Here is a 26017-nt window from a genome sequence, read left to right as displayed (position 1 = left end):
AACATCGAGGCGAGTTTAGGTGTTTGAGATTTGGGTGTGTGAGGTATATCACTGCGTTTATTTATCAGAGACAGGCAAAATGGACATCGTTATGATGGAAATGTGATCTTAACAATGTTAAAAGTTAAGAATAAACAGTATAAAGGATAAAAAAGGCAAACCATAGACTGTACGTAAAATACATACATGCCAACATACAGAATATACAGAATTTATACAAGTTTACTGACAGACGGATATAACACTTGTGTTCCATCAACCATACTCATTTTATTTCCAGCAGAATAATCATGATGTCAGGTCTATTGTGGCAAAGTGTTGAGTGTGTGACCTTTCCTTTGCTTATTTTTCTATTTATTTATCTCTTGTATAGCTGGCTGTGGTTTTCTTCAGAGCTTCTCTTATCATGGAAGGAGCAAAACAGTTAAATATTTTAAAAGCTAATAGTGAGTCTGCATATTTCACTGACTTAAAAGATCAGAGCTAAATACCAGAAATGAGTCATCCTTTTAGGTTTGAGGGCAGTTTTGCATGTGTGTGTGTGTGTGTGTGTGTGCATCAATTGTAATATCAGTAATTTGAAGGAGAGATGTGACAAAAGTTGTCTGTATTCGATTATGATGCATGCACAACCTCCTTACATATTTTTATAATTTTTTTTGCAGTTATGACAAACATATTTACAATATGCTGTAATGTTGCAGGTCTTTGCATTTCTTAAAAAAATCCCAGCTTGTTGATGAAGGAAATAATTGTTGACACACTACATTTGATAACTGCCCTCTCTAAAAACACTCTCTGGTTGGACTCATATGACTTAAACAAATGTATTTATTATAACACTGGAAGCAGACTCCACACATCAAATTTATGCTGTCATGTCTTCTCTAAACACCAAAATCCAGTCAGAACCAGTTTCTAACAAGCAACTCTCCAGAAAATGAGATGTGCTCTAATCTTTATGACTAAACAGTCACCCAGTGATTCAGCAATTTTACACAAACATTTTGGCCATTTTTCTTCCACAAACTCTGTGCAGAATTTTAAATCAGTTCTTCTTGTGCATTTCTAATTGATTGACTTCAAGCGGGTTATAGCGAACTCAACCACAAGCAGTGTTTATGTGATTTTATTTTCAGACGTTGCAGACATTTCATCACCAAATCACACAAATGGCACACAGAACAAATACATCACTTTGCATTGATTAGATAAATATACACAGACGATCCAATATGACTGTTTTGCATTTTTGTTAGTGCACAGTTCAGTACTGAGGAAAAGTGATATTCATTGATCATTCATTGACAGCAAAGAGGAAGCAACAGTGGGGAAGATAAAAGCATTAATAATAAGACTGTGAGTGCATAAGTCCATATTACTTTTTCATCTCCAGGATTCCACTTCCGGGTCCGCGCCTCTTCGCACTGCAGATGTTGCAAAACTGCACCCCAGGAATCTGAGCCAGGGAACAGGGAAAAGGTGCAGGAGTCTCAGCACAGGACAGCCAAATCACATACAACTCAACACCAAAGAGATAATGTGATGTGTTCTGTATAGAGTGACAGACGATAGGGAAGCTACTTACTGAAGATGGTAAACATTCCTTGTGGAACATGTGTCTGCAGTGAAACACCACCACACTGAAGGGTTTGGCCATGTCTGAAACACAAGTGAGATTAGCCACAAACAGCATTCAAATGTGACACAACATTAAAACACTTGCATATAAATGCATAAAAAAACCCACCTGAAGGTAATATAGTAGCATGGCACGATTCGCAGATGTTCTCCTCTGAAAAGAAAAGCAACACGTGCATGAGTACAATTTAAAATGACTTCATCTCCACCGCTTCTCATGAACGGCAAAACAAGCGCACCCACCATCGACCCTGACTCCTCTCATCTGTGTTCGGTGCATCTTCTGGAGCAGAGAGAGCGAGTCGGCCACCAGGATCTTCTTGCATCCTTCCCTCAGAAGAATCTTAGAAACGGGAAAACAAAAAGCTGCTTAAGAAACTAAACAAGATGATACAATGTCTTATTAAAGCCTTCTCTAAAAATATATATTCATCCTACTATACTAGTCGACTAAAACAGTAAAAAAAACATTCACTAATTTTTGTGTTTGCAAACAAAAACCCTTTAAATGTCCTGCTCCACTTACATTGAACCTGCAGGATATAAAACAGAACCACTTGATCTTAGTTGATTTTTAAGTATTAATGCCAACCCCAACTGACTGCACTGGTACCTGAGATATTTCATCTTTACTCAGGTGTTTAATCCACTCTTGTGTACTGAATTATTTACTGCTGGTATGATATTTATCTCCTTTTTATCTTTTATTTCAGCCGAATACAAGTTATACTAGTAGTGAAGAACAGTTTCACATCTGTGCTACATTCAATCATCTGTAATCCAAGTAAGAGAAACTGATTTTATTTCCGCAATTTAATCAAAGAGGAATACGTCTAACCTGTAGATTGTAGTCCTGGAGGATTTTGACCAGTGAATCTCTGAGGTTTGGGATCTCCATGCCCTCTTTAATGCGGTGTATGAGCAGGATGGGATCCACATGAGTACCGATGTTATTAAGGAGGCCGGTGATGAACGCTGTGGAGACGATAGCGGACAGATAGAAAGAAAGGAATATTAAGAAAGACAGAATCAAACAAAATGACAGGCAGAGTTTAAGAATGACACGTCAACGGGAGGCTGAATCATACGCGGTTTGTCAATAGAGTAAGAGATGAGATCCTCCCAGAGCTCTGCGTCGTCCTGCTCTTTTGCAAACTCTATGGCCTTGTCCACGTCCTCCAGCTCCTCCATGATCATCTGCAGAGCTCGTCTGCAGTTCCCCATCCGGCCTGGGAGCAAAATTAGCTGGATTAGCTTCCTTTTACTCATTTCAAACACACTGCAAAGCAGGATCTAACACTTACTGAGCAGGAAGACGGTCTCCTCGACAAAGTTCCTCTGCTGGCACACCTCCAGAGCCTGAGAGAAAAAGAAGAGACAACATAATTCATGTCTTGTAGCTTCTGGAAACTGCAGCAGGATGAACCGAAAGAATCGTACCTTTTCGAGCGGGCAGTGCGTGCTGTCTCTCAGGAAAGGTAAGAGGTTTGGCCGGTCATATTCGGCATACAAGCCAATCTGTCTCTCGTGGTATTTCTGGCCTTTGTGGTGGTCCCGCTTGAACAGTTTATGGAGATACTGTGCGGGGGGAAAAAGATAAGTCAAATCAGTTCTGAATTCAATTTTGAGAGCTAATTTGGTTATATTTAAAGTCATACGTATCTTAACTCACCACATGCAGGAGCTCGGGCCTGTCTGCTAGCTCCTCCACCACCCTGTCAGTCTACGAGCACAGAGAAGAGAACAGGATCAGCAGCAGCGGATTTTAATCAAATCCTTACTGAAAAGCTGAGAGAAGCCAGGTACACTTACTGATAACTTGTCTTCATTGTCCAGAAGCATGTCAACAGCTTTCTGACAACGTAAATTTAGAGTACACATCACTCAAATGGAAAAAGATTCAGACACAGTAAGACTGTTTGTGATGACACTGTATGACTGATCACAGATCTTTTGATTTGAAGACAAACATGATAAAGTAAACAAGACAGGCAACTTTGCTTTCACCTCTTTGTCGAAGTCCATGAGGAGAACGATCTTGTCCTCTATGGAGGAGAAAAGGTTGTGTTTGTGGATCAGCTGGTAAACGTCTTTGTGCCTCAGTCTCAAGTAGATCTCTAAGGCTCTGTCGTACCGCTGGTCATATGTGTACCTGCAATAGCATCAAACACCAACAAGCTACTTCATGAAAGCTGTTTTTGTGTGTTTTCTGGTCATTGAAAGTATTATTGCTTCACCCGTTCAGCGAATACACATTTGCAGACAAATACTGTGCAACCACGCAATGTTCAAATACACAGAACTTGATTTGAAACTCCGGACACACATGAGACATACAGATTTATATAAGATGATGCGCAAAATATGAACGTTTTTATTTTGTTGTAATATTAAAAACTGACAACTAATATTCAGCTGTTTAAGTACTTCACGTGTTACGATCACTCACAGTTCAGCCAGCGTGGTGAGCAAAGTTCTGTTAGTGGGGTCCCTCTTCAGGTGGTCGGTGACTGCCTGAACAATGGCCATGTTGTTGTACAGCTCTCCAGGCCATTCACGGATCAGTGTGGCAAAACCCTGTGTGGACAGCACAGGAAGTGGGACAAACCATTAGCTGACGTCCAAACGATGGATTAACACTGGATTTTGTCACAGGATGTCGAGACTACAGTACCTCATAGTCAGTTTTGAGAAATTCATGCAAGATCATCTCATAGATGGCCGGTCTGAGACGCAGATCCCCTCTGGGCAAATACTGACTGATGGCCTGGAATCCGAGAAAGGTGGTGCAATATTGATAACAGACTGATACTGTAAAAAAATAAAAATAAAAAAAGACACAAAACTTCTGAGCCAGAGTCCCTGACCTACCTTCAACTGTCCGATGGTCTTGAACCTGTACACTTCATTCTCCCACAGTTCCATGTTTTTTCCAAGAACCTTTTGACACTTCCTGAATGTAGAAAAAACATTTGAATCATTCAGACAACACAAGAAGAGCCTGTCTTTTTTTTTTTTTACTTTGTTAGCAGTGGGGATGCTTGTGGCTGTAGTAGTGGAACGCTCCAAAAACACCTGTTTGGAACATTCCACAGGTAAACAGGTTGATTGGTAACGGGTGATTTTTGACTTTTTTGCAGTTGGGGTTGCAGATTATCTGAATCTAGCATTTAAAATAGAAAGTCTCTGTAATATGGACCCTGTTTTTCAAATCCCTCTCGCATACTGTACATTTGCAGAACGTCAAACCCACCTCGCAGCACTGTCGTAGTCTCCTTTCTCCACTAAGTGATTGATGTAAGCCATCCCAATTTTCTGGACGTCGTGTCTCTTGATGTTTTTGAAGCTGATCTCTGCAGCCATCAGTGCCTCCTGTCATGGTCAAACCACAGTAACAGGACACACAGTTAAAACTGGCCAACTGCAGACTGTAACCTTTTGCAACGTTCATAAAACCCGACAACACAAACCTCATATTTCTTCTTTTCAAGCAGCCAATCGATGTGGTCATCCTGGTCTCGCTCCTTGGCCACGACGATGTCTTTGGGACTGATGATGTAGAAGAGCGACTCTCCCTCAGAGTGCTCTGTTAATGAAAATACATTTATGCCTCTGCGTATTGTGCATTACAGCTGACATTTGATAGTCGATGCATAATGCAATCAGAGTGCAGTAAAAGGCTGCCTGACATTTCTCTGAGGGCTGTTTTTATAGTCTCACCGAGGCGGTAGTCTCTGCACTCGTTGTCTTGGAAGTTGCGCACAGTCAGCGCATCAGACGAGATCTCCTCACAGCTCTCGGGGAGAGGCTGGATGATGTCGAGACGAGGCCTCGCACGAAACTCCTCGTCCTGCACGCACACATGCACACTGTGAGCAAGAGCTTTAACGCCATATTTAATGTATCTATAAAAGAAGTCATCAATACCATGTGATCGGAGTTCTCCTTCACGAAGTACAGGGTGACGAGCTGATCCGCCAGCGGTGCCAGGCCACTGATGAAAAACTCTGTCTCAAATGCTGACACTGTTCAAAGAAAGACAAGGACGTGGATCAAAGATACTCCAAATATATCTTGTTATAGTGAATTTAACTAGAGCTGCAATGATTAATCAAGTAGTTGCCAACTATAAAATTAATCTCCAACATTTTTTAAGAAAAAGTGTCCAAATTCTTTGTTTGCAGCCTCTGAAATGTGAATATTTTGAATATGTTGCACACTGTTATTTTGCACAAATGCTCTACTGTGTCCATATTTAACTGCTCAGATCTTTATCCTGTATTACAGTTGTTTATGCTGTATAGCGTTTATCCTGGAGAGCTTACTTCTTTATTTATACTTCACTATTTTTTCTTATATTGTTATTTTGTATTGTATTTTTGCCACTTACTTGAAAGTTGTTCTTTACTTGAAAGTTGTTCTTTACTTGAAAGTAGTTCTTGTTCTTATTTTGCATGCCCTAGTGTTTCCACCCTTTGAGCTGCAAATTTCTCTTTGGAGATGAATAAAGTATCTATCTATCCATCTATCCATCCATCTATCCATCTATCTATCTTTTCTAGTTTCTTTACTCCTCTATGGCAGAACAAAACAAGACATCTGAGGTCGACATGTTGGGCTTTGGGAAACACTGATCGACATTTTTCACAATTTTCTGACATTTATAGACCAAATAAGTAATAAATTAATCGGGAAAATAATGGACTGATTAACTGATTAGGAAAATAATTAGTTAGGTAAAATTAAAAGTTAGATTTAGCCCTAATTCAACCCACTTATAAGTTGTGAATGGTAACAAAGTGCTACCATTACAATATTCTACATATCTGTCACTTCATCTTCAAAATATCAGCATTTGTTTTATAGCCTGCACCATTTAAACTTAACACAACCAAAACGTGACTTAATGTTTTACTGTGTCGACTTCTGCTAATATACTTGGTGCTAAATTTTTCCTGCATCATTTCACTTACACAAATAGTGTGCAGTGACCTCGATCATACTTTCCCCTTATTTTTTTGTTAATCTGGCTCCTCTTGTTAGATTTTTCGAAGTCTGCCTCATTCAGTTTTATTCCTGCTTTATTTTGTGTTTCACTTCACTATTGCAGTTGCCTGTTCTGGTGCTCTGTTATGACGCAGTGTGTGACCTTTGGTTTTAAATAAAGTTGATCATTACATAGTTTATCAAAGAGTGCAATGTATTTCACACCTATTTCCACGTAACGGCTGGGCAGATCTCTCATTTCAGTGGGATTTCGCTCTTTCACGACACAAATCTGAGGAGAAATGAGAAAATTACAGACAGTTTGAAAAGTTGGAATGGTGCCTGTAATGAATTTAAGTACAAAAGCAGCAAACCTTAATGGAAGTGCCCCAGCCAACGATGAGAGTGGCGTTGTCTTTCCAACACAGGCTGCATGGGTACATGTCAGGCCTCAGACTGACATTGTCCCGCAGCACATTAGTGATCCGCTGTTTTGTACTGATATCATAGATTTTAACTCCCTAAATGAAAGCAGACTTTTAGTATTTGCACAGTCAATGCAGTTTTTATTGCCGTCTTTGCCTGCTCACTCACCACATTGTTTGCCCAGGCAATGAGGTTCGCTCTCCACTGGATATTGGTGATGGAGCCCTCGCCTTCATGGAGAACAGACGTCTTCCAGCGGTTCAACCAGTTTCTTTCATACAGAAGCAGCTTTGGGAAAGAAAACAGGAAAATATTTAACACTACACAGTTTGCATTTCAAATGAATGGCAACTCAGGGGTGTAGTCGTGCAGTCCGGCCTACAGAGGGCAGTAGATGAACAGCACATTGCACAGCAGCCAGTCAGGAGCTACGTCTACAAAAGGGTGAAACAGCCTTAAAGATTTAACTTAAACTGTCTGGAAGTTTCTCATTCATGCTGCAAATGATGAGGTAAAACCTGATTTTAGTCCTAACATGAAGATCTTAATTCCACTTCAGAGCATTTAGGCACAAAGACAATGAAGACAGATTGCTCATTTAGACTCCATCTGAGTGAGAAGCTTCACATTAGCTTCGCATTCAGTGGTGGGAGAAGTAATTTTACAGTTTCACATGGTCGATGTAATTTGCAAGTAGAAGACTGTGTGAAAGCCATAAAGAAAGGGTTGAAAACTTGATGCATTACAAGCTTGATTTCATACATCCTTCTGAGTCTCATCATAATGGCTACACACCATTTATTTTAGTCACTGTGGGTGGTGTAAAATACAGCAACAAGTATTTAAGCACATTATGTTTTCATGCTCTGTATATTTACAGTCGTGAAGCTCAGTGCGAGTGTGTGTTGTGAGGTTTGCATTTTTAACCACAATGCAATGTGGCATCAAGGTGGCTGCAGAACAATTTAATAAATTGCAGTTTAACGTTCAGGCCTTGTACTGTACATACCATAGAGGACAAAGCCAGTCATTCACATACCCTGCATTGTTGCTGTCCTTACTATATAAACTGACACATAACAGCCCCACAAAAAACTGCATAATATTACCAAGGATGCTGAGCGGAGGTTGTATAGGCTCTTTAATTCAGCAGTTGGGCTATGTTAATAAACAGTTTGCTCTACAAAGAGATGATATGACAAAAGAACTGTGGAGACAAAATTGAATTTCCTTTGACAGGATGTGGCTCCCGTTGAGGCTTATTGATTTTCATCACAGGCACATTGTGGAGGCCTTCACAACTTGGAACTGAGAGGAATCAGCAGCAATTGAAAGAAAATGGCAAAGTAACACTAACAATGGGGTTTCATAAAAAAGTTGTTTTTCCTCACCCGTGTTGTATAAATGTCAGTATACTTTATTTACGGATGGTTTTGCAATGACGCTACTTCCGAGCAGTTTATAGTTGTGTACAGTCATTGGCGTCTGGTAATAGGTTGGTGGTTTTACTTCCAAAAACACAAAATGACAAAGCTAATGTCGAAGATGCTTTTCACCTTCCGTAGTGACATACCTCTCAGAGACAGCTTTCAGGAAAGAGATCACTGTATGCGCCCGGAAATCCTAAGACTATGTACCCTCTTGATAATGACATCTACTTGCTGTGCTTGTGAAGCATTGCCTTTCAAACACTGTTGAGCGAACAGCACTTTGTGAAAATGGGCAGCTCTCCTGAGAGCACTCCAGCAAAGAGACAGGAAAGTAAGAGCCTTTCACACCAGACAAAGGCCGGTGCATTGCCTTCAGCCGAGCCAAAGTGAGGAGGTTTGCAGGATTAGGTTTCACTCGGACACAATCAGGATGAATTATTGTGGAAGGAAATGTCTAAAACTGTACATAATGACTGGCCAAGTAAAAAGTACGACTCAAACTTACCTTGTTGCCTCCAGTGACAAACTGTTTGTAGTTTGATCTGGTGAACAGAGGGTGCAATGCCACCACCTGCAAAACAATACATGACGGGCAGATTAGGCTACATAGGTTTTTCTATTTAGGAGAGTCAAAATAAGATCTTTCATGGTGTTAAATGCAGGTAACGGCAAACAGATGCAGGCTAAGACACAAACAGTAAACTTTTCAACTTCCCCCCTCTAGTGTTTCCAAGTAGTATTATTGTTGGCGCTGCTGTCACAAAGACAACCAGTTAGTCCGGCAGCTACCAACAGCACAGGACACTGCACTTGTTTCCAAATTTCCATGACACCATCAACATCTCTTTGGAAATAAGAGAGAGTTCACTGAAGAGGTGAAGCGAAGGTGTCATAACTTTATGTGGAGTATTGTCTTGTGCAGACAAGTAACTACAGCAGGGGTTGGTGTCAGGGTGGAGGTGGGAGTAGAAGAAGTGACAGTTTATTCATTCATTTACATCCATGACGGAGACATGAAAGCGATGAAAATAGATGAAAATAGCAGACAGTATTTGTGTCTGTTGATTTTCATATGAATGACTGTGTTGACGCACTTCCATCAGGCAGAACTGCACAGTGAAGACGAGGCTTATAGGGACCTGAACGCAGATGGTGTCATTATTCCACAGCCATTACATCGTGCAATCGACATTTACTTCACAATGATACATTAAAGCAAAAAACTTGTACTGCCAAGTTTTCAGAAAATCTGCAGTCAACTTACTTTGATGGGACAGTCAAAGTTCTCGTGGAAGCCCTCTCTTGTATAGAGACCAAACACTTGAACCTGGAACAGAGACGAGACAAGCAAAGGTGAATAACTCAAAATTTCTCATTTAATTGCTGCCTCTGCAACTATCCGAGGCCAGCGGGGGGAATTGTGGCGAGAAAAGACTTTGATTGGCTCCCCGCTCCTCCGCTGGGTCACCAATTAGTGGACAAGTTGATTCTTTGAACCCCGCAGGGTTTAGAAACAGGAGTCCTCGTCTTGGACTTGAACACAGCCTCGGTTGGCTACAACAAACCCTAATGTACCATTAGAGTCCATGACACCCAGTTTCTCTTCATCTGAGGTCCAAAAAGGAAGGCTTTTTTTAAAGTAGGGGAATAATATGAAACTCTGATGCAATCTCCTTTCCGAACCGCACCAGCGATTAAGGATTAAGTTAGATTTTCAAAGGATTAACAGCCAACTGAATTGGTTGAGGGCAAACAATTGCTGTAGCATTGATTTTAATTGTCTGCTCCACTTTTTGTGCGACAAGATCTTGTTTTTGCCACCAGAGTGCTAGAAGGAGGGGGAGGGTGATATCAGAGAGCATATCTTGACTGCGAAATCCATGAAGGATGGTGGTAATGATGAGAAGAGACAAGATAACAGCAAGGTGGAGAACATGGAGAGGGTATCCATAGACGGCTGATGGCTGACTGACAGCTCAACGGATCTGAGCGCAAGCCTTTCCCCTACTCTTCAAAATTGGTACAAGCTTTTTATAAATTCCCGCATCATGAAAAAAATATGGGTTTATGTGTAGATATGGTGGTGATAAAACTTCAGGTTAATGCTCCGACAGTGGAAGAACTGCCTTCTAAAAATTCACTACCAAACACCTCCAGTTCCACAGCATTAGCATAACGCTGAACACTGATAAGATGAGTTTTATATGAATCTGAGGATGAATTATAAAAGATGAAAAACACTGATTGGTGTTTTTTTTTTTTTTTTTTTGCTGCAGGCCCAGGGATCAGTAACCAGCCATGATGAGCAGAGAGATCTCACCTTCCCATCCTCGGAGCAGATGCCCACATGCTCTCCACTTTCATCCAGGCTGATCTGGTTGATCTTCACTGAACTCTGCGGAGACACAATATCAAGGCATCTTTTTTTTAGAGGCAGGCGAATATCTTGGTGGCCGGCCAAATGTTGCTGGCTGACATTTTACCTCGCTAAGTGAAATGCCAGAAAGAGCGAAAGGAAAAAAATTTGAGTATGTAATGGACGCATAGTCCCATATGTGTCAATGTATAGAGCGTGGCATTAACACTGTGAAGGTTGGGGGGTGTCAACTCACTGCTGATGCTTTCATGACACTATAGGGCTCTTTACATAAAAGGATCAACCAAATGGCATAAATCATAGCAAATGTTACTTAAAAAACAGCCTCTGTGTAGACGAGAGCAGAAAAAGTATTTATTTTTTTTTAATTATATATTTACAGTCACTCTAATGCATTAGCCTCACCTGGGTATCTAGTACATATTTAAAATCCCTTTCTGCTTCCCACTGAATTCTGACCAATTCATTTTGAACCCAGCGGTGTTGCTCCTATTCAGGTAAACGCCATTCTTGTTTCCTTCAGGCACTGACTGATAACTGGCAGTAAGTTTCGGTGAGTAGCACTTGAATCAATGTGCTCAGCAGGGACGCCGCAGTTAGAAGCACGAATGCAGGTACATTAATGTAAAACTGCCCCTTTGTGTCGGCCAAATCAGCCTTGATTACTGATTTTTTTTTTTTTTTGACTTGCATATCAAATTATTTTTCAGGACTGATTCCCTCCAGGTCAAGTGAGTTGAAATATGTGGAGAAAGTAAAATAGTGTGAAAAAATCGAATAATTTCTGCTGAGAAATCCAACACATGCAAAGTTTTAAACTGACAATATCAATGCCCCTAATCGTTACACGGTATATGTTAAAGAAACTCCCAGGATTAACATTGTGTTCATTATGGTTTGTGAAAAAAGTGATTCTGCCTTTGAGGCCTAGAAACATGCTTGTTTGCTTTGTTGCAAAGCTTTAGATGAAAAGATTGATACCACTCTCATGTCTGTATGCCACATAAGAAGCTGCAAGCAGCCTGTTAGCTCAGCTTAGCATGAAGCCTGGAAACACGAGGAAAACTAGCACCGCTAAAGCTCACTAAAGCCTCTTCACACTGGACAAAAACCCACACTAACACCCACTAACATCTGGCTTTTGTCTTCAGTGGTACAATCAGCATTCATTCCCAGGTCAAATGACTCCACTGGCGTCGCGGGATTGTATCGGCTCTTGCTCCAATCGGCAGTAATTTTTGGCCTTTTTCTGGTGTGATGGTGACGCATGTTGCAGTTCACCTCGCGACACTCCATTTCCATCTCATCATCATCATTTCATAAAAGATATAAAAGTGTAACCACCATAAAATTGTCACTGGCCTCTATGCAGCTTTCTACTTTACCGTCTACAGTGCGTTCGTGATGTCAAATGTGGCACACCAGAAAAAAAAACGACATCTCATTATCATTTTAGCAGGTTTAACAGCATTAAAAAAAAAACTGCATATACATGCAACTTTTGGTGCAAAAATTGTATAATTAACAGAGCCAGGCCAGCCGTTTCCACGTGTCCAGTCTTTATGCTAAGCTAATCGAGTGGTACACAAAAACTGGAATTCAAGAAAAGGTTTATCATTCTTTTGTCAGGGTAATACAGAAAGACAACTGGCAACTTTAGAAGCTCTGTGAGGCTCGGCGAAGGCATAGCAGTGGATAATGCTAATGCTAGCACGGCAACATGCTCACAATGTTAACATGCTGATATTAAATAGATGAACAATAATAATAATAATTAGTGCTAATATTGTTAAACATGTAGAATATTTAGCATGTTCACCATCTTTGTTTAGCATGTTAGCATGCTAGCATTTAAGATTTAGCATTTAACACAAAGTACAGCAGAGGCTGATGTCATTATTTGGTAATAAACAACAACAATGGACAGATAAAACTTTAGGTGGCACTAGATGAAAGTCCTAGCATTATTTATTGATAGTATCATTAATAACACATCATATAATTAATAATATTTACATTTGTTGTTAGCATAGCTAAAAGGTTTAGCAGTAGGAAAAGGATTTTAATGTACTCACGATTTCAAACTTCTGGGTTACATTTCCTTGAATGTCCAGCAGGAAGACCTTTCCAAAATGAGTACCTAGGGCAAGGAACTGAAAGGGGACAAATGTAATGTAAATCAAACCAGAAGACACTAGAAACAAATTCAAGATTTTGGAAAAAAAAAAATGTTGTGCTGATGAAGGCTGTGGAAGAGGATAAAAAAAAATACTTTGGGGAGCTGGAGCGACATGGGCAGAGTGGGGATTGGGTGGGCTTGGAGGCAAAACTGTGAAATTGCAGGGGGTGGAAAAGCCCTATTTATTAAAGCATACAGTGTGAAATGGCATTTTTTTTCTCAAATTAAAATGCTTAAGCATAATAAATGCACTGTACATCTGACTTCTTCCCGTGCTCCCCATGCAACCCAATCACCTCCCTGCCCAGCGCAGAGCCATTATTTCTGCTGAGCAGCAACCGGTTTCTGTGTTTTGTGCGTCAACAAAAGTGCATGTGTGTATGTGTGTGTGTGTGTGAGTCCGCTGGGACAAAAAAATTATAGAAACCGGGGGCTTTTGGCATTAGATTAAGTGTGTGTTCTTCCACCCCAGCCCCTGCTCCATGCCCTCCTCCTAATCCCCCTCCCTTCTAGACCAGCATGTGGATGTGCGGCGAGCCCACCATGCTTCAGTGCAGTCTATAATGAAATGCTTATATTTACAGGCACAGCTGAGCATGTCAGACAGAGCCCCTGCAATCTCCCCAAATAAAATAACCAAAAATAAATAAATAAAGGGTTCAACCTTGTGAGGCGGAGCGACTTTTAAAGGGATTTATCAGAATGGAATTGTTCAAATGAAATTCCGATTCAGACACTTAAAATATGAGGCAACATAAGGCAATATGTGCTCTCGGTGGCTTTAAGGTTGTGGGAGGTTGCCGTGGCGGAGGGGGCTGGTGTGACCACACAGGTAGCTGGATGGCAGAAGGTACACAGAGCACAGAAATCCCAGGAAGAAAGACAGTCAGATCAAATTGAGAATTTCAGCAAAGCAACGTCTCTCGCTGTGGCACGGTTTCTATTTTGAGGTTGAAAAAAAAAAAAAAAAAAAAGAGGGGGGACCAAATCCTCAAAGTAAAAATAAATAAATGAAAATCAATAGCGGTTAATAAAACATCAGCAGAGGAGACATAACTGGTCATGACTTTTGCTCTGCTCAGGCGTGCATGTGTGCCGCCGGTGCCACAGCGATTAACCATCTGGCTGAGAGTGGCCCTCTTAAAAATATCAACATTTGACAAACAGAGGAGAGGAGCGAGAAAATATGTAAGAGTGGGAATAAAAAGAGGAGAAGACAATGGCGCCTGGTGTCTTCTGATGTGCCTCCCTGAGAGGAACAGCAGGGGAAGGTGAGAAGAGAATGGGCTGCCGTTATAGATTGAACAGAGGGGATGAAAACCAACTTTGAAGAGGACATCTCTCAAATGCATACATAAACAATGTGAAATCTGTACTTGAGATGGCGGACTTGAGACTGAAATGCCCTTGTGGGTGGTGGATTATAACCTCTACCTTGTCATGGACGGTCATGCAGCTGGCGGCATCCTTCTGGAGGATTTCTGTCACCCCATTGGAGAGCCTCTCATACTTCAGCTTGGGCTCCTCCTCGCTGTCCTCCTCCTGGTTGAGAAAGTAGACTTGTAAGATGTGCTCTCACTGTAACATATCCTGAAAGGTGTTCATTACAACCTCTTACAACGTTGTAGTTCACAATGTTCTTTGAAAGCCATAGACAAAAACCCATCATGCAGTAAACTGACATATACAAAATGCCGACTTCAAGTCATTTAATCCTGTGCTCTGTCTTTTTTTGAAAAACAACTGAGAAGTTGCAAGTCACATTAAAGGCACTCTGTGGAGTTTTTGACCACTAGTGGTGCTGTGGAGCAATACTTTTATGTTTCGTCACCTGCTACAAAAGGGTATGAGAGGATGCAGGTATTCTTACTTGTATTTGTTTCGCACTTTTCCACTGATTGACAGTAATGCACCAACAAAGGCAGCGAAGAAGAAAACAGCTAGGTGGTAAACATTAACGTAAACAATTCAGTATTTTAAATACACAGTTTTGATTTTTATGGCTCAACTTCAGTTTGTTTACAACAAAAGTCAACAAGGCACCTTTAAGTCCATTACACTTAACATGAGCCTGGAGTGCGTAGATCACTCAGCCCTTGAGGTAATATACTTTAAGATTTTGTTGCTTACACTACGTTAACTCTTAAAAAGGTGAAATCACATGAGCCATTTTTTTCCTGATCCTGATTTTTGCTGAATCTGGGCAGAAAGTTGAATGCCATTTATTTTTATGTCGACTACTATTAACAACTATTATTATTTTCACTGTTGATTAATTAAAAATCCTCACATTTGACACCCCAAAACCAAAGAACATGTGATGTTTTTGCTTGACTGAAATTTCTTGAAATTATAAACAAATTATGAAAATTGTTATCAAAATAATTAATTTATATATATATATATATACACAGTATATATAACATACAAACACACACACATGTCTGGAAAGGTTCATACTGGTTTTGCATCCACACTTCCCACCATCCCTGCCACAGTGTCACTGAGTGAGACCCTGAACCCAGCAGGATTACACTAATGGCCAAACCATGTATTCTGGCTCCTTGTATCAGGAGATATATGCACAAAGACAAATTTCCATTACCATGCATGAAATAAGGCAAACAGTTATTTTTTCATGAGACCGTTCATCCCCAGTGACATGCATGAATTTAGTCATTTCATAAAGCAAACTTAAGGTCTTCCACAGTCAGCCAACATTTGCGGCCAGTCACAGCCTGAATATTACTCATAATTCAGTTTATAACCAATGCTGCACAGTCTGTGGCTGCCCAGAGGGTGCATCAACTCAAAACATTGTCTGCCATTATGTGCTACTGGGTTGGAGGTGGGGGACAATAGCGTGGAAAAAATGTTATTTTCAAAAACAATCCTTTCCCACTCAACAACGCCATATCTAGGCTATTTCCTGTGTATTCTGGTTGTGAGATTTCTGATGCGAGGGCATTTGTCACGGGTTTCAAAGGTGTATCAAACAACAAAGGCAAACTTCATCCCCAGAGAGAAACTACCCATTTTCAAACTTTTGCCATTTCTTGTGAGTTGCCTTCTGTTTTGTCAACTACTGAGCTTGTCTTTGTGCTGTATTGCGATGTAGCATTTTCGCCACATTCTTGCCTACTGGCAGTTTAACAGGCTTGACCAAACCTTCTATCTCCAATAAGAATAACATTCTGCTTTCAAATACACATTGAAGACCACATTAGTCTGACATTTGGGATGAGAAAGGACGACATGCCCTCTTAAGAGAATAATAAATCATCCTGCCACCCAACCCTCCACTTCTTTCTGTCTCAAACACGTACAGAGGGGTGACAAATAACAGGAAAAAATCTGAATAAATGAGGAGAATCTTGACTGCAGGTGCCTCTTGGCCTTAACACCTGATCTCAACCATATAAACACCTGTGACAGATTTTGGGGAGATATGTGCTCTCCTTTAAACTGTTTCTTAACCAACACTTTGATTTTTTTTTCTTTAATTTGCCACACATATTTTAGGATCATAGTAATTACATGAAAAACATATTTTGTGATGATATGTCTTGTCACTTGTCCTTTGTTTTGTCAACTACTGACCTGGCCTTTATTTTTTTTTTGTCATATTCTTTGCCTTTTGGCAAGTTGAGACACAACAGGCTGAATCATTCCTCGTTTCCATGACGTTCCTCAAATACATAAGGAAGAGGACACTAGTTACAAAAGTACATACAGGTTAAACAGGAAGACAAATCTCCCTAAATAAGTGCGGCCTGCAGGTCAATGGCAGCCCTCAGAAACATTTCATGTGGCTCCCTGAACGCGACATGAAATGCATGCATTATATTTTAAAGGGACATTTAAGATAATGCATTGACCATGGTGTGAGCAATTTCATGTAGGTTACATTCCACAACTGATGGTATTCTTATGTGTCGTTTGCTGCTAAGGGTTTGGTCCACTGTGATAAAATAAAACCTATTCCCTTCAAACAAATACAAAATCAAAACAAGACCAGGCGACAACACTCACAACCAGGCTTATGACTGTATTGTGTCATTAATCAGACTCGCCAAATCACAAAGGCAGTAAACAGCATGTCTCTGACTTGCAAGGCAAATTCTTATCTGGCTCATTTCTTCCGTGAGTAGCAGATTGTAGAGCTCACAGGCCCCCGCTGCCTTTTGAGGCTGCTGTCAACCAGGTAATGGCAGACACAAGGCGAGCTACATTATGTCGCAGCATACTAAGTAAATAATCAGCTTCTTGCCACCACTTGGAGGAGACACAATCTCACAGTCCCTAGTGCTTTTTTTCCCCTGTGAGTGTCAATATCCAACAGCACTGAACACACTGTCCATGGACAGAAAACAGGATGTAAGAGCTTTTTCTATTTACAAGACTGGGATTTTCCCCTTTTCCTTTCGCTCAGTCTTAACTGTTTTCTTCTGAGAGGTGCAAGCGTCCGCTGCAGTCTTTCGCTGATAATTCATCCTATTGTCTGCTTCCTATACAGACAAACTCCTTCCTTCCTGCCAGGCTGATGTGTAAAGCTATATTTTATTTAGCCTACTTGTGATTCTCAGAAGCACAAGTGTACTGTAACATGCACAAGCTCAGTCATAATATTGATGGATCTGGAAAGCTATCTGTAATTCATGAGTGTTTGACACCTCTCAAAACCTGACAAAGATCCTTCTGGGATCGAGCCAGTTTTGATAAAAGCTGGCTATGTATTATAGTCCTTACAGAGGGCAGCGAGCTGTATTTCAGTGCAAAAATCACCGGTGCTTGACAGAAATATGCACACCTCTGTCATCAGCAATATGCTGCTGTTGGTATGTTTCTAAATCGACACACTGGTGCAACTGCAAGACATTTTAAGTGTAACTTTTGAAATTTACCTTTATAAAAACACTCACATCTGCTTGTAGGAGACAGAAAGAGCAGCACAAGGTGAAGTTAATGTGTATCTTACCTCAGACTCATCTGTGAATTCCTCACTTTGTTTTCTGCCCTGAATGAAGAGATATTTTGAATGGATTTCAACAGTCTCTCATTAACTGCCTTAATGTATTTAAGTACTAAAACATACAGAAGTGCCACATTGAAAACTAGAAACTAATTTAATTCAAACACAGACTGTGGAGATTAGCCAGGGCACAAGAGCTACAATATCTAATTAACAAAAGCAAACACATAGATATCAAACAAATCTAAAGCTATTATCACATATGTAACAAATGTACGCTTTCCAAGCCACAGAAACAATTAGATAGCAGGCTAAATCAAATCAAAAGGCAGCTGACAGTGTTCACCGATCACACTTCTTATTTATTTTGATGCACATACGCGTACAACATCAACATTAACGGTTAGCTAACATTAGCATGCATTGCTTACCTGCTCCTCCACTTCCGCCATTATTACTAGCTGTATCCGAAAAGAATAGATTTAATGTCTCAATACGCGTTAACAGAATGCATATTAAAGGTCCACAAACGGCAATTAGGTTTGCTTCATCTTAACTCATCATCCACTATACAACAAAATGATGTTTGTAGTCGAAGCCTGCTCCCTCTGTCATAAGTGAAATCACATGACTGACACATGGCGCGAGGTATTGTGGGTGTTGAAGTCTTTTGTAGAAAAAGTCGACTCCAACCGTGGAAAAGGAGGAGAGGCGACAATTAACGACAAACAGCAGTTGCGATGTTAGCTGTGCTTTTCACCCTGGTATTTGCATTTGTCTAAAGCTTTTCCGCCTTTTAAACTTCTTTCTGCTTGGTTTCAACATTGTTTTTTCACCTTAGTCATATTTGAGAGAGTTAACTCATTAGCAAGTTTCTCGAAAAATGTCCGTTCTTAAAATTCACCTTAACTATAAGTTAAGATAACCGTTAGCCTATTTTTTCTTTAGAATAAAGCTCAAGGTCTACAAATCAAACTATGCCAAGTACAGGTAGGATATTCTCTAAACCACAAATCATGTCTTCACAGAGTTTTTATTACACCAACTTCAACAATTTGAAAAGGTGCCAAGTCCAATAAATTAATGGTAGACAATTAGCAGTTAGCTGATCTTCCAAACTTTTCCCAAGAGGATAAAAGGGTTGATGGCTGCTGTGATGGAAGAAGCACAGAATTCAGGTCCTTCTGTGGTGCAAAAGTTACCAATACTTTTACAGTAAGCTACGCAAATGCAGTTTTTTTAAGTACTTTTGTGGTACTTTACTTGAGTATTTTCATTTTACGGTACTTAATTCTTCTTCTCCATTACATTGCAGTGAGATTCATGCAAAACATCTTAGCTCATGAAATACAATGCATTGTTAGAATGAATTTGCCAGCAGTATATAAAGTAGTTCAAAACAGCACCACCCCAGCCAGTTGCAACATTTAAGTAATGCTTATACATGAATACGTCAGCTATAAAAATAATTTAATTAGACAGTTTTATAGTAAAACATCCTTAGGGGTAATTCTGATGCATAATTAGTACTTTTACTCTTGACACCTCCAATAAATGTTGCTGCTAGTACCTACTTACCTACTTAAGTTAATATTATTAATATTAATATATTGATATAATGTATCAAGCATAAAACTACTCATCATGCAGAATAGCCCCTTGTAGAATATGATATCATTATTGTATTTTTTCATATTTTATTATTACTGACGCATTAACATACATTCAGCATTAACATTGCAGCAGGTAAAGCTTATTTTAACAATCCATCATATTTTATTGAAGCTGATCAGGCTTTGTATGTAAAATCAGATTCTGCAAAGTGGAACTGTCAGATAAAAGTGCACTAAAGCAAGTACAATATTTCACTCTAAAATGAAGGATAAAGTTGCATAAGGTGCAACCTTTACCACAAAATTGTATAGTACAATACTTGAATGAATGTACTTAGTTACTTTCCAGCATTGGATGAAAAAATATAAAAATGAATAAATACAAATTTAAAGTAACATTAAAACGATCTAGAGGGTTGCTTTCATACATGTTACACACAGTCGATAAACTCATCGGTCTTGTATGTTTCTAGACATTCCTGGACTTGGTGGCCAAATGAATCTCTCAGATGTTAGTCGACTCTCCTGGTCCTTCTTCATCCTGCTGACAGCTGCTTGCCAGAGTCCAGATGAATGCCAAAGGTATGATTTGCCTCTTCTTTATTGAGATTGTCTCACACCCCCATCTCGCCTCATCCATCCTCAGGAGAATCCTAATGCACTGATACCAAGGGGGAATAATTTTTTTTTCTTTACAATCTACTTAGCAATGATTTATTGATTGTGGCTTCCACCCTCACAGAGAATTACCGTTCCTTTTTGGGAAATCAGATTTTCACACCTTTCATGAGTGTGTATGTGGCACAGGTCTCCAGAGACAATGTGAAGGGAAGCTGACTTTGAGGAGCAGTGGTGTGTGAATCTCTGTGGTGTCACTACTCTGCTGCCGGTGGTGTGCCCAGTGGATGGCCCTGTGATTCTCTGCTGCTCTCTCTATAGTTTTACATTATTTATTGGTTGATAAATACAGTGTCTGAGCTTGATTTCAATACGTTTTCATTGCCTTTCAAATCTTTAAAACACATGGTTTGCCCACTCTCATATTATAAGCATGCAGGAGCCCCTCTAAGCATTTCATAGAAAAAAGGGAAAATGATAAAAACAACCCTTGCCCTCATAGGAGGAGTCAGATTAGTGTGCTGAAAGCTTTGATGCTCCAGAATGTCAGCTCCATGAATCGATCTAGCAAAAAACACACACACACCTGACCAATCACAGGCGTCTATCTGTTGTGGACCTGCTGGGCACCGTGGTTTACAAGCTTCAAAGAGCTCCTTTTAATACACTGCTTTGATAGCCCTCAGCCTTCACTGACCCGCCAACCATCCACTGGGGAGCATTTTAGCTTTAGTGGAGTAGAGATGAATAACTGCTGATCATATTAATGAGTGTCAAACCCCCCTCCCCAAAACACTCACAACTTAAAATCTTCACTACTTATACAACTTGTCTGCATTTCCAAAAGAGTGTATACAGAAGAAGTAGATTAGCTAGTCAGTTTAAACATACAATAATACAAAGTATTATTATTATGTATTTTTCATGAGTAAATCACAGAAATTATTAATAGCGCTTGTAGACATATGCATGCATAAAGGTTTTTTGGTGAAGTTGTCCAAAAACTACACAAAGATCCATTTACCATGAGAGAGGGGAACAGTTTGGTTAATAACCCTAAGGGGGAGACAAATCATCATCTACCGTACTACATTAGACATTGAGGTCTTGGGATGTTTGCCCAATACAATAGGGAAAAACAACAGAACAGTCAAAATAGGTGCTTGAGAATTATTGGTTATTGTTGACCTTTGACTGATATATTAACACAGAAATATCATTTTCAGTAGAGTTCTTAAAACAAAGTTGAAGTCCTATTTTAATTTTGAGTTGTTGTTTAAATGTGGTCAACTTTGAGAAAGGAAAGATTTTTCTGTAAACATCAGTATGCTGGTCTTATTTTACCATACAAGCTGTCATGCTTATGTCATTGTTTTTGTGTAAAACATTCCTTAAATCCATAGAAATAAATTGGAATACAAATTCAAATTTACTCCAGCAAAACTAAATAAAAAGTGCTACCTCATTAGTTTCTAGCAGAAAAACAAATCATAATGACTGTGTGAATCTCTTCCTTTTTTTTCCAGTAGGCCACATTGATCAGTGATAGTGAGTTTAAAACAAAGCATATAATAATTGATTTGTGTATTGTATTTGTGCTTTTATTTCAGAAAGTCATGTAACCTGACGAGGCAAATGCAGAATTTGACCACGGTATGTTACATTAATGTTTATAAGAACACGTGAAACCTGATAGAGAAGTCTGAGTCTGGGGTATATTTTGGGTAGATTTTAAACCTAATTAATACAGGTGTGATGAGGCCTATCCCAGCATGCACTTGGCACAAGGTAGGAAAACGGACAGGTCACAAGTGTATTAGTGAGATTATAAAACTCATAACATGTGTCCATCAATACTGCATACTAATGATGGTTTACAATATGTAGTGAGTTTCAGTGGAGAAGTTAGAAGAGTGTACACATAAACATCAGTGTGCATAACTACAAAAGGCTTGAATTTTTACTGTGTACTATTCTTCCACAGTCAATGCAGAAAAGAAAAGAAGCAACAGGGGAAATTATTACACTAATTGCACCTGGTGGTGAGAAAGATTGAGGAAGGTATTGGAAAACAAAAAAATGTACTTTTTAAATCTTTTTATTTTTTTGTTTATGAATTTTTATTGTCACTGACATTCCAAAGTCAGTTTGTGTGAGAGAATGTTTCATTTCTGGTATGCAGGACTGTGGCTAGCAATCATTTTTGTTATTGATTAATTAGCCCATTGTTTTGTCAATTAATCAATTAATCTGATTAAACATTTTTACACCTATGAGACACAGACTGTAGTCAGACCTCTCAAAATACTGTCTCTAGGCGTAACATAGTGTTTTTCCTGCATGCCTCTACAACGTGTAACTTTAGACAGCCATTCACCAGCATTGTTAGATCTTGGTACAAGTATGCTACATGCTTATTGGCTCCCTGATGCTGATGAGATTTACTCCTTAGATATCAAAATTTGCTACCAAACAACAAGGCATTTTTCTATACTTGATAGTATCTAAACAGTTCAGCTGGTGTCATAAAAGTATTGAAGATCTGCACCCAACCCTAATCCGTCTACAGAATGTCAGAAAATTGTGAAATTGCCTGTTATAATATCCAACAGCCTAAGGTGGTGTTTCCACCTCACTTGTTTTATTTGACCATCAGTCCAAAACCCAAAGATATCCATTTTACTATCATGCACAAAAAAGAAAAGGATCAAATTCTCATGTTTGGTTGGCTGGAACCAGCAAGTGTCATGTCCTGTTAGTACAAAACAGTGACGTATATTATGTTCAATGTATACTTACTGCACACTTAGTATATACGAAATCAACTGAAGGGTAATCTGAGTGGACAGTCCATGTTGAAAACTTTTATAAATATTAGAGATCATTGTTAATAACATAAAACAATATGATAATAGTAATGATTTTTGAGGCTTTTTTTCTCTGTTCATTAACCAGAGGAGCCTTCGGTGTGTGGAGTGGAGTGTGCCGGTCTCAGGTTGAAACCCCTCACCCACTGTCCCTCATGCTGGCACAGCACTGGTAAGACTGCTAGCTATTAGCATGGATATCTGATGACGCTCGGGACTCTCTGCTAACCACTGATTATTCGGGCACTGGGGATGTTTGGTGAACAGGAGGCAGAAGGGGGATCAAGTGCTTTTTCTTGTTTCTGCAACCTGTTCCTGGGCTGTGGCCAGACTGAGTGAACAGAGAAGAAATGAGACAAACCTCCTTCTTCACGTCTGCTCCCGCCAACCGTCTTAGACACACACAAATGCGCAAACTCACATTACTGCTTTAAAAAATGAAGCTAATCCATTAAACATCCACTACTTAGAATCAGTAATATAATTTGTTATGGTAATTTTTAAATATCCCTTTTTATTACGGATTTTTCCAATAAGATTATAGTTATCCCATAATGTGTAATTGCATTACTCTGTGGCCTTAAATTAATAAACACACCCAATTTGGTGGCATGATTGCAAATAGGCAAAGCTAGCTGTGATGAAGTAATTAACAGCTGCGTAAGATGGTGAGAGATGTGTTGCCCCCTTATCCTCGAGCCTCAGAGGCCAGGGGAAGATTAGAGCTCTGATCTCATTCCCAGCACTTGTTTGGAGTCTGTCAGGAAGAGAAATGCCAGCATTAGAGAGGTACCGCCACACTCCTGATATGATGAAATAAGGAGAAAAGGGGAAAGGGAAAAAGATGGAGGGATGGACAGAAAGGACCCTGCCCTTCTCTGAAGTGTCAGTAGCTTGTTTATTCTATTTTTCATCGTAGCTGCCGGGGCAAAGATTCCCATTTTTCCTTTATTTTTTCCCCCCACCTCGTAACAAAAACCACTGCTCTCATTTTTTATAGGTCTTGCAAACTCTCTTGCCCCAGTGAAAATTACATTGTGAAACGGTAGAAATTTCAGGGCTGCCTGTGCTCTCCCCTGTCCCTCTGAGCTTTCAAACAGTCAACAGACTGTGAAGAATAAATAATAAAAAACTATTGATTATTTTGATGACTGCAAGATTCAATTAGGTATTAATTTTGCCCTCCAGTGGACCTATCAAGCAACTCAAAGGAGAGGAGGTAGGAGGTGGGGGTGGACCCAAATGCATGCAGAGTGTGGCCAGGCTCAGACAGAGGGGAAAATGTGTTTACCTCGGCGGGCAGAGAGGTGCATTGATGCGCAGTGTCCCACATTTAAGTGCCTCACAAATGAAGCCCTGATGACTAGTGACATTGTTACCAGGGATATGAGTATTGACCAGCCGGCTCACGTTTTTAACGACAGCTTAAACTATTTCTATTGATTAACATTTTCATAGATTATCATGTGTCATATCAAAGAGGGCCAAGCACATTAAAAAGGCCCCTCTGGGCAGGAACTCATCGACCACTCTGATAGTGGTGGGGGGATGCGTTGATGGGTGCAGGGGCAAGATAAGACTCACACCTACTTTTTTCCTTTCTGTGCCTGTATACGTGCTGGTCACCTGTCCTTTGCTCAGATATATTTAGGTTGAACTTGATTCATAAATAAGGAAGAAGGCCATAGTCCTGCTGCTGTGTGTCTGTGTCTCAGAGCCTGAGGTGGGGTGAACACTGTCTGAGGAGCTCTCCAGTCAGGGGACACAAGGGGGAAGAGACAGAGGGAGTGAAGGAGGGAGGGAGTATGTGTGAGGGAGAGAGAGAGGGAGGAGGTGACGTCTCCAGTGCCTGTGTTAGGAAGCAACCTCAGGCTTGAACCTGTGGTGGCCATTCAGATACACAAAGGTTGCGCTGGCTTCTTCTGGTTCAGTAGAAAGCATGTACTAGCTGGTCTCTGCGCTGTGGTGGCATGTTTTAGCTGCTGTTTGACTGACTTCAACATTTGGACTTTCTGAAACCTCTTTTTCTTTTTCTTTTTTTTTTTTTTACTCTTTTCTTCTGGAGCTTTGTTAGGTAAGAGCAATTTTCCAGTGGCTATTCAGAAACTTTCCTTTTAATGTTTGTAAAAGTAAAAATATTGCTTGATGTTCCTACAGATAAAATGCCCCGATGGCATTCATAAAAATCTCTTAAACCTGTTTTTTTGTATTTTTAAACTGAGATGTTTCAGTTCTTTTTAATTTTTCACTTTGCTATTCCAAGATGTTCAGACAGATGATACTCTAATCTCTAATGTCTGCTCTAATCATGTAGATGCTGTTCATCCTTGTTTCTAAGTGCAGACAAAAAATGAAAATAATTGGGAGAAAAATTTGGGAACATCAGTGACTTCATCTCTTGTTTAAATCAGGCCTTAAGTTCATGTTGCTTCAGACTCTGCTGCAAGATGTCACCTTTGATCTCATTTTGTGTCCCCAGCTATGTGAAAATTGATATAATCACTGGTGTGTGTTTTCACTCCGATCTTTAGATGTAGAATTATATTTATTTCATTTATTTATCAGCGCACAGCCAATGGACCTCTTTTGTAGACTGCTGTCAGCCTAGTGTTTGGTGAAGATGAGGCACATGTCAGGTAGTAATGAGCCCTTGGAGATGGATGTATCACTGTTTTAGGACTGCAGGGTATAATGGTAAAGCCACGCGATCCGTAACAGTTCTTCACCAGGCAGCAGCCGGCAGTATCAGCAGGGTAGCACCAGCCTCAGATAAAAGAGAGCTGGAGAGGGAGGGAGCAGGAGAGAGAGGGAGAGTGATGAGTGAGCAATAGAAAGGAGAAGCTGGGCAGAGAGAGTAGAGACATAGAGAAGGAGCCGGTGAGGGTGAGACGCCGAAGCACATCTAACC

At 40.0% G+C, this 26017-nt stretch overlaps 2 protein-coding genes across 3 annotated transcripts in view; one reads left to right on the top strand and one right to left on the bottom strand.

Moving 5' to 3' along the window:
* Positions 1 to 1114: 1114 nt before the first annotated feature.
* On the bottom strand, positions 1115 to 18633 carry vps41 (VPS41 subunit of HOPS complex). Of its 2 annotated transcripts, XM_041961281.1 has the most exons (28): positions 18443 to 18633; positions 18018 to 18056; positions 14474 to 14581; positions 12936 to 13013; positions 10804 to 10878; positions 9748 to 9810; positions 8989 to 9054; positions 7222 to 7341; positions 7002 to 7148; positions 6853 to 6919; positions 5569 to 5666; positions 5362 to 5491; positions 5112 to 5227; positions 4895 to 5013; positions 4513 to 4594; positions 4316 to 4408; positions 4091 to 4218; positions 3649 to 3793; positions 3454 to 3495; positions 3314 to 3364; positions 3082 to 3219; positions 2946 to 3000; positions 2730 to 2870; positions 2480 to 2616; positions 1885 to 1984; positions 1751 to 1795; positions 1589 to 1662; positions 1115 to 1459 (listed from the first exon to the last, which is right to left on the bottom strand). In XM_041961281.1, the coding sequence occupies exons 1-28, from the start codon at positions 18461 to 18463 to the stop codon at positions 1379 to 1381; spliced, it is 2559 nt and encodes an 852-aa protein (XP_041817215.1). In that variant the 5' UTR covers positions 18464 to 18633; the 3' UTR covers positions 1115 to 1378. The 2 variants fall into 2 exon arrangements, with proteins under 2 accessions (XP_041817215.1, XP_041817216.1); XM_041961282.1 differs by lacking the exon at positions 18018 to 18056.
* Positions 18634 to 20120: 1487 nt separating this feature from the next.
* Positions 20121 to 26017, top strand: part of pou6f2 (POU class 6 homeobox 2) — a 71793-nt gene continuing 65896 nt past the window's right edge. The window contains exon 1 of the mRNA XM_041961844.1: positions 20121 to 20206. Coding sequence (XP_041817778.1) covers positions 20121 to 20206 — 86 coding nt within the window. The remainder of the gene's footprint in view (positions 20207 to 26017) is intronic.

The sequence above is a fragment of the Chelmon rostratus genome, chromosome 20 (genome assembly GCF_017976325.1).
Source record: "Chelmon rostratus isolate fCheRos1 chromosome 20, fCheRos1.pri, whole genome shotgun sequence".
Classification (NCBI taxonomy): Eukaryota; Metazoa; Chordata; class Actinopteri; order Chaetodontiformes; family Chaetodontidae; genus Chelmon; species Chelmon rostratus.
Note: the sequence above shows the minus strand (reverse complement) of the source record. Positions and strands in the feature narration are given on the sequence as shown.